The sequence below is a fragment of the Hydra vulgaris genome, chromosome 12 (assembly GCF_038396675.1).
Source record: "Hydra vulgaris chromosome 12, alternate assembly HydraT2T_AEP".
Taxonomy (NCBI): domain Eukaryota; kingdom Metazoa; phylum Cnidaria; class Hydrozoa; order Anthoathecata; family Hydridae; genus Hydra; species Hydra vulgaris.
This window is the reverse complement of record NC_088931.1, coordinates 14810001-14820000: the sequence shown is the minus strand read 5'-3', so window position 1 is coordinate 14820000 and position 10000 is coordinate 14810001. Positions and strand designations below refer to the sequence as shown.

The following is a 10000-nucleotide window of genomic DNA, read 5'->3' as shown; positions in this document are numbered from 1 at the left end:
TATTAAAAAATAAAACACTAAGAGAGTGATATTATTTCACATGCAATGAGCTTTAAAATATGTAAAAAACTGCAAAGATTAAATGTCTTTCTAGATATAAGAAATATGAATGGTGTAAGAGATGCAGATGTCTTGATCTTTAAAACACAATAGGCCATGAAAATGAAACTGTAAAAAAACTTTTTTTGCAAGCTAATTTATTACATAATGAGGTTAAGATTATAAGAAAGTCTCCATGATTTAAATGTTTAAAAGCATTTACAAAACTTCATTTATTGTTTTAAGAACAGAGAAGTGTTTTTGTTTAAGAGAATTTTCTTTACTTATGGATTAAAACTTTTTGTTTTTGATTCAAAATTATGTTAAGTTCATATGACATAAGAGGCTGTCCATTGCATCAACAATTTTTTGTTGTAATTAAAAAGTTTATTTTTTATTTTTTTGTATATTAAAGACAATATTTTTTTAGCAAATCTTTTTGATACATTTTATTTTCTACTTTTGAATCTTTACAAAGAGTAGTACTTTCCCTAATAGCAAACAACACTGGTGCAATAATCAAAAAATATTTATCTCAATATTGACTAAATGTTGTTAACAATACTGCACCTATATAAAATGTCTACATATATGTATATATATATATATATATATATATATATATATATATATATATATATATATATATATATATATATATATATATATATATATATATATATATATATATATATATATATATATATATATATATATATATATATACATATATGTAGACATTTTATATATATATATATATATATATATATATATATATATATATATATATATATATATATATATATATATATATATATACATATATTTGTATATATATAAAGAACTAAAGTACTTGTTGTTTTTTTCAATTAAAGAATAGAACTGTTAAAAAAAAATGTATAAAACTGAAAATTTTTTTTACCTAAAATCAGTAACATCCACAACAATAGTTAAATTTTGGGTTACAAGATTTGCAATACGTAAAACAGTTTCTGTTATCTACACAAATAAATATTAGGCATTAAATACTTGTAATAATTTTCAAAATAAAAATATACACTTACTATTTTAATAGTAATTTAATACTAATTTCTCAATCTATTGCTTAATTTAATCTCAATCTATTACTTAATTTAATCTCAATCTATTCCTTAATTTAATCTCAATCTATTACTTAATTTAATCTCAATCTATTACTTAATTTAATCTCAATCTATTCCTTAATTTAATCTCAGTCTATTGCTTTAATACATAACAGCTTACTACTTAACTGGCTTTGCTAAAATGCAGCCTTAACATATGACTTACTGTATAAAAGGCTTTGCCAACATGCAGTTAGAGTTAAAAACTGGAGTTTAAAAATATAACTATGCAGCAATTTAGATTTTTGTTTTAGTAATCAGTTTATGTACCCAGCAATAAACTTATTACATTTTAATATCAACAGTCAATGAGTTTTCCAAAGCAGTTTTGTCTTTGTTTGTCAATGTATATACAAAACAAGTAGAAACAGTTGCAACATAAAAATTCAACCTATATATATATATAAAAAAATGCTTATTTCATACTTAAAGCCCTGGTATATATATATATATATATATATATATATATATATATATATATATATATATATATATATATATATATATATATATATATATATATATATATATATATATATATATATATATATATAAATATATACGAGGTCTATAAGTATGAAAGAAGCATTTTTTTTCAAAATAAAACACTATTTTCTAATGGAAAAGTAAAAAATATTTTATTCAAAGTATTTGCCATAGCTTTCTACACATTTTGACCACCTTTCTGGCAATTTGTGGATACCACGCCAATAAAACTGATCGTTTTTTGAGGCAAACCATTCGGAGACCCATTTTTCAACTTCTTCGTAAGAATTAAAGTGTTGCTTATTCAATGCGTGTCCTATCAATGTCATTGATTGCGTGTCCTATCAATGTCATTCATTGACAATGAAAACAAATGGTAGTCAGAAGGAGCCAAGTCTGGTGAACACGGCGGGTGAGGTAACTCTTCCTAGCCAAGTGATGATATCATTTCCTTGTCCACTTTTGCTGTATGACTCGGAGCATTATCATGCAACAAAATTACCTTTCCGTGTCTTCTGGCCCATTCTGGTCGTTTTTGGATCAATGCATGGTTCAAATTGATCATTTGTTGTTGGTAGTGTTGCATATCAACAGTTTCGCCATGTTTTAGAAGTTCATGATACACCACTCCTTTCTGGTCCCACCAAACACTGCATTGTCTTTTTTCCGAACTGATCAGGCTTTGCAGTCGATGTTGATGCTTCTCCTAGATTTACCCATGATCTTTTGCGTTTAACACTCTTAAAATAAATCCATTTTTTATCACCAGTCACAATTCGATGCAATACTGACTTCCTTTCGTGTCGTAACACCAACATTTCACATGTGGTTTTTCGCTTTTCCATCTGCCTGTCATTCAATTCATACTCTCATTTCCCGCACTTTTGGATCTTTCCCATAGCTTTTAAACGGTTAGAAATTGCTGGTTGTGAAACATTTAACATTTCTGCCACTTGTTTTTGACTTAAAGTGTCATCTTCATCCAGTATTGCTTGCAATTCTGTGTCTTGAAACATTTTTGGTGGTCTTCCACATTCTTCATTTCGCACATCAAAATCATTATTTCTGAACTGTTGAAACCATCTTTTGCATGTTGCTTCCAATAGATCATGATCACCAAAAGCTTTGAAAAGCATTCGATGCGGTTCTGCTGCATTTTTTTTCAAATGAAAACAAAAAATTAGTGCTTTCCGCAAATCATCATTTTTTGGTACAAAATTCAACATTTTTAACACGATTAAAAAATGTGATGTTGTTTATACAATGACTTGATGTTTACTAAATGTTTGACAGATGTCACAGCAACAAACCAAAAAAAAAATTAGGTCCCGTTCACAACAAATGTTCTCTATCGATACATTTGTAGCTCGATGCTCGCTTCATGCTTATAGACCTGATATATATATATATATATAGAGAGAGAGAGAGAGAGAGAGATAGATAGATAGATAGATAGATAGATAGATAGATAGATAGATAGATAGATAGATAGATAGATAGATAGATAGATAGATAGATATATACAGAGCCAGCTCGTAGGGTGTGCAAAGTGTCTGAAACACACAGGCGCAGCATTAAAAAGGCGCAAAATTAAAATTCTGCTTAGAAACAAAATATATAGGCCTTTATAGATCTATAACTAAAAATGCAAAAGGTACAAAGTCCACTTTTGTAAAAACTGAGTAATGCCCCTTGTCCAATCCTAATCAGTTTATTCCAATGTTTTCTGCTAAACAATCAGACGAAAGTTTACATTTTGTGTTTACTTCTGGGCAAGATGGCCGACATTGATGTTTTACTGAAATAGGTCACCGCCTTAAATTTTTATTGTCAGTTGTGAATGACATATCTGCACCTTATTTTCCAGATTTGAAAAACATTTTCTTGAATGTTTTTATATAAAAAATACAAATCTTCTTGTTAGTCTATTATGTATATAATTATTTTTACACATTTTTTGTTTTGTTTATTTTTTGTGCATAATTATTTTTTGTTAGTAATAGCAGATCTAGCTAGTAAAACAGCATGCAACTAGAACTGCCTATCTTGATGTAGATAGTGCGGTTTCAGAATATGATGCATTGCATAATGAGTTACTTTTTGCATATTTTTGATAGCTCAAATAAATTAAATTTAAAAAAATGATTATTATTTTAAAAATAAGAAGGTATAATAAAGGCATAAAATATTAAAAAATTTGCATTAACCAAATTAAAAGTAAATAAAAAACCCTTGCAAAAATTTGTTACACTTAAAAAAGTTTGTTACACTTTATTATGCGAAAGTAATTCTTATGGACTATTTTGAAACTTTTATTTATTGATAGGTGATTCAAAATAGCAACAACATATTTATATATATATACAGTAGCGGCATAAAGTCTTTGCCACACTCAGGAAAAACAAGAAAAAAGTCATTTATTTTTATTATGCAAAAGTTAAAGTACCACCAAACAGCACCAAACATGACTCAAATGATATAAATACATAGCACTTGTAAAAAAACAACACAAATATAAAAAAATGTTAATATTTTGTGTGTCCACCATGCGCATCAATGACTGCCTGTATGCGCCTAGGCATTGACTGTACCAGCTTTTGGACTGTGGCAATTGGGATTGCATGCCAAGCAGACTCCAACTGTTGCCATAATTCATCCAAATTGCTGGGCTTGCTTTTCTGCACCATTCTGAACAGTTCCTCCCACAAATTTTCAATGGGGTTCAAGTCGGGACTTTGTGGTGGCCCTTCAATCACATTGATACGTGCAGTTCCAAAGTATTCAGTAACTTTTTTGGCTTTGTGGCAGGGAGTATTGTCTTGTTGGAAAACCAATGTCTTAGTCCTGCCAAAAAGCTTGTGGGCAGATGGTTCAACTTGTGTTTTGAGTATTTCTATGTACTTGTCTCGGTTAACAGTGCCTGTACAACAATACAGCCGGCCAACACCAAATCCCGACATGCAACCCCAAATTATAAGGGAAACTCCACCATGTTTCAATGTTGGTGCAACACATTGAGAACTAAATCTCTGACCAACTATCTTTCTAACATACGCTCGTTTTGCTCCACAGAATACTGTAAAACAACTCTCATCACTCCACAACACTTTATTCCACTGTTCAACAGCCCAGTTCTTGTGTTGCCTTGCAAATGCTCGTCGCTTCGCAATATTGTCAGGCCGCATAAATGGCTTCTTGGCAGCAATTCTGCCATTCAACCCAGCTTGCTGAAGGCGTTTCCTTAGGGTTCTTGCTGCAATATTGATGCTGTGCGTTTTTCCCATGTAACTGGCTACATCAGATGCTGTGTCAAAGCGATTAGCCAGATTTGCCCAAACCAAAAGCCGATCTTCCCAAATGGTTGTTTTGCGTGGTCTGCCAGAACATTTTTTGTCTTTTACTGTCCCAGTCTCTCTCTCTCTCTCTTTTGATAGTGTAGGTGACAGTCCTCAAACTAACCTTTAATGTTTTAGCAATGTCCCTGTATGAAATTCCTTATTTTGCCATTACCACTATTTGCAGGCGTCGTTAAAAAGAAAATGGGATGGCCATATCAATAACAATTCTATACAAAAAAGCACATTTTTTTCTAATAACTCATAAAATTATGTAGAAAATAATTGTTCACGTTAAGTTTAGTTGACAAGAATAAAAATAAATTAGAGATTTGGTGTGAAATAATGATACATGTGTAATTGTAGTTAATTAGACTAATTATAATTACTAGTTATAATTAGTAATTAATTGATAATTACTATGGTGTTAAACCGATTAAAATTGTAGTAAAAGTTATAGAGTGATAATATGTGGTATACAGCAACCACAATTTTCAACAAATATGCGCAAAAACATCCAAAAACTATATTTTACTTACCAGTATAATACAGATTGTATTGAATATAGTGGCAGGTGTCTCAATCAACCAACAATAGCAATTAAATTAACAAGTTAAACTATATGAAAATATAGTTGCTAATAATGCGGGAGATGTCCAATTAGAGATTTAGACAAATTCCCGAAGGAAAAGCTTTAAAAAGTAATATACCAAGGCAACCTAAGTACAAGTTGTGTAAAATCTAACAGTGTGGCAAAGACTTTATGCCACCACTGTGTATATATATATATATATATATATATATATATATATATATATATATATATATATATATATATATATATATATATATATATATATATATATATATATATATATATATATATATATATATATATATATATATATATATATATATATATATATATATATATATATAAGGTGGCATTGTTTGCTGATGATACTACCATTTATTCTTGTCGTGATAAGAAACCAACACCTTCTGATTGCTTGGAGGGGGCATTTGAGCTTGAAAAGGATCTCACTTCTGCTACAGCATGGGCTCACAGTGGCTGGTGAACTTTAAATCAGATAAAACTCAATTTTTTTCAGCCAATCGTTATCGCAATAATTTAGATCTTCCTATATTTATGAACGGTGATGTACTCGATGAGTCACCTACTCTTCATCTTCTAGGATTAACTCTTACTTCCAATCTTTCTTGGAAACCATATATCAAATCGGTTGCAAAATTTGCATCTGCTAAGGTTGCATCTCTTTATCGAGCTCGCCACTTTCTTACTCTGGATTCTATTCTCTATCTCGATAAATCTCAAATCCGGCCTTGTATGGAATACTGTTGCCATATCTGGGGCGGATCTTCTAATGATGCCCTTTCTCTTTTAGACAAGGTGCAAAAACGCATTATAAACATAGTTGGACCTGCACTTGCAGCCAACCTCCAACCATTATCACATCATCGTAATGTTGCTTCTTTTTCTCTTTTCTACAAATACTATAATGGGCACTGCTCTAAGGAGCTAGCGTCTCTTGTGCCATCTACTAAAATTCATTCTCGTGTTACTCGTCATTCAATTAAGTGTCATCCTTTTTCTGTGACTGTTCCTAAGTGCTCCAAAAACGCTTATTCGTCTAGTTTTTTTCCTCGAACATCAGTTCTTTGGAATTCGCTTCCTTCATCTTGCTTTCCTGATTCATATAATTTGCAATCTTTTAAATCGCCCGTCAATCGTTATCTTGCTCTACAATCTTCATCTTTTCTCTTACAGTAACTTCCAACTTTAATTAGTGGCTGCTTGCAGCTTTGTTGGAAGCGAAGATGTTTAAAAAAAAATATATATATATATATATATATATATATATATATATATATATATATATATATATATATATATATATATATATATATATATATATGCAGTTATGGCCATTGAAATCCGACCACTGCTGAATATAAAGAAAAACAGTCTATGCATGCGAATAATCAATTTATTTTCTTCCCTGACATCAATGATTAGTTAATTAGCTTTTAGCCAATCACATTAGTGTTTATTTTATTGCACTGTAAAATTTATTAAGCTATATCTCATTGTAGGGTATGGATTATCATTTAACTGTCACAATTTAATTATGACTACGAAGGAAGGTCTTCGTGCTAATATTAAACTTTTATGGGAGGATGGTGCAAGTGAGCGTCAGATATCAGCAAAATTGCGAATGCCAAAATCTACTGTTCATGATATTATACAACTAATCAAAGACACGGGATCCACTGCGCCCAGAAAACGTTTTGGTAAAGCTAGAATTACTAGCAAACAAACAGACAATATGATACGCAGGGCTGCTGTGAGAGATCCAACAATATCTAGCACACAAATCAGGGCAGATCTACCTAATGACGTTACAGTCAGCACTTGAACATTTAGAAGACGTTTATTGAAAGAGGCAGGTCTACGTTCTCGTCGTCCAGCCCTCAAACTGCGACTGTCTTTAAAGAACATCTGTGATAGGATCGCATTTTGTAGAGCTCACAGACACTGGTCAATAACCAAATGGCGCCAGGTAATGTTTAGCGACGAGACACAAATATAGCAATTCGCTCCGCAAAAGTCATTAGTTCGTCGCCCACCTAATCAGCGTTTTAATGCAAGGTATACCGTACCAGCTGTCAAGCAATGTCCTTCAATTATGGTGTGGGGCGCAATAGCTTCATCTGGTCGATGTGGTATTTATTTAATGCAGAAGGGACAGACTGTTAACTCCCAACAATATCTAAAAATCCTTCAAGAAAAGGTTCCAAATTTGATGGAAATTCGTCGTTGCAAAATATTCCAGCATGATGGTGCACCGTGTCACCAATCTCGTCTTGTAAAATCTTGGTTAGAGGATCACAACGTTCAGGTTCTGGGTCCTTGGCCAGGATCATCCCCAGACTTGAGCCCAATCGAAAATTGCTGGGTCAAGTTAAAGTCAGCAGTATCCAGAACTAATCCTACATCACTGGACGATCTAGCGCACAAAATTCGTCAAGCTTGGATTACTGAAATAACGCCAGAATATTGTCAGGCTCTCGTGGATTCAATGCCAGATCGCACTAATGCAGTCTTAAAAGCACATGGTGGTGCCACTAAATATTAAAAACATTGAATATGTACGATATGTTACATTATAATCATTAATTGTTACTGTTATTCTTTTATTGCTATAATACAATTGTTTATTACTACATTAAACTAGTTTTAAGTAAAATGATACTGGTGGTCGGATTTCAATGGCCATAACTGTATATATATATATATATATATATATGTGTATATATATATAGAAATATATATATATATATATATATATATATATATATATATATATATATATATACATATATATATATATATATATATATATATATACATATATATATATATATATATATATAAATATATATATATATATATATATATATATATATATATATATATATATATATATATATATATATATATATATATATATATATATACATATAAAATATATATCTATACTGTCCTGAAATAAAATGGATCAAAAAAGAAATTGTCTGGTTGGCAAAATAAATTAAAAAGAGAAAAAAACAATCAGATGCTTTTAAAAAGCAGAAAACTCTTCATAATTTTCTTCAAACAGCTGTAGAGATTGAAATTAAATATGAGAAAACAAATGAAAACAAGAAAAAAAGTTCAAGTGAAAAACAAAGTGAAGGAGAAATTAACATAATTGGAATTGAAAATGTTAATGAAGGATATAGTGAAATTGATGCAATTGTGGAATTTGATTTGGAATTCGAACCTTCAAACAATAACATGAATATGGCTGTTGATGGGATCGAAAATAACCATGACGATTTAGTGAATTGGCCAGAAAATTTGTCCACAATATTAATTCAAGACATAGTCACAAAAAAACCAACAAAATTTTCTGTTACTGCTTACCTAAAAGATGATCAAAACCAATCAATTAACTATGTACATTTTTATCGCAAAGCTCCTAATGAAAAATTAATCGACAGATCTTGGCTTGTTTATTCACTTGAATCAGACAAAGTATTTTGTTTTTGTTGTAAATTGTTTAGTATCGTTACTTCTTGTTTAGTAAAAACGGGAACAAATAATTGGAGACACATGATACTAATTTTAAAAAGACATGAAAGCAGTGCAGAGCACTACGATTCATTTAGGAAACAGATAGATTTGAAGAAAAGACTTAGTACATCTCAAACTATTGATTGTCTTACTGAAAAAATGTACCATACTGAAATACAACATTAAGACTCTGTTATTAAGAGAATTATCAATATAATTTTGGTGATGGCTTCCAAAAATATGGCATTCCGTGGATCATCAGACCAAATTTTTTCAGAAAATAATGGAAAATTCTTAAAAATTGTAGAACTACTTTCAAAGTTTAATCCAGCGATGGAAAAACATTTAAACAGAGCAGTTGAGAATCCTAATCCTAATTAGCAAAGCAACAAAAGATACAGTTTTAAGTATGATAAAATAGGCTAAGTATTTTTCCATTATTTTAGATTGTACACCAGATAATAGTCACCAAGAGCAAATGTCTATTGTTATACGTTACGTTAATATTGTAAAACAATTGGATAACCAGGTTATCAGTGTCACAATTCAAGTTTTATAGGATTCATAAATGTATTAGATACTGCTGGATTAGGACTTACTGAAGAAATTTTGAATTCATTGGAATCAAATAATCTATCTGTCATGGATATTCATGGACAAGGAAATGATAATGGATCCAATATAAAAGGTAAAACATTGTCATACGGAAGCGTATAGCTGATATAAATTCACGAGCCTTTTATATTCCTTGTGTCTGTCACTCCTTAAATTTGGTTGCTGCGGTTGCAGTCCAAAAATGTTTAGAAATTATGAAGTTTTTTTTCACAAATTCAAGCTATGTATAATTTTTTCTCTGCAAC

At 30.4% G+C, this 10000-nt stretch overlaps 1 protein-coding gene across 2 annotated transcripts in view; it reads right to left on the bottom strand.

The window, feature by feature from the left end:
- The window catches only part of LOC136088487 (adhesion G-protein coupled receptor G4-like), a 59386-nt gene that overhangs the window by 25168 nt on the left and 24218 nt on the right, over positions 1–10000 (bottom strand). For both annotated transcript variants that reach the window (XM_065812293.1, XM_065812294.1), the window contains one exon: positions 962–1038. In XM_065812293.1, coding sequence (XP_065668365.1) covers positions 962–1038 — 77 coding nt within the window. The remainder of the gene's footprint in view (positions 1–961; positions 1039–10000) is intronic.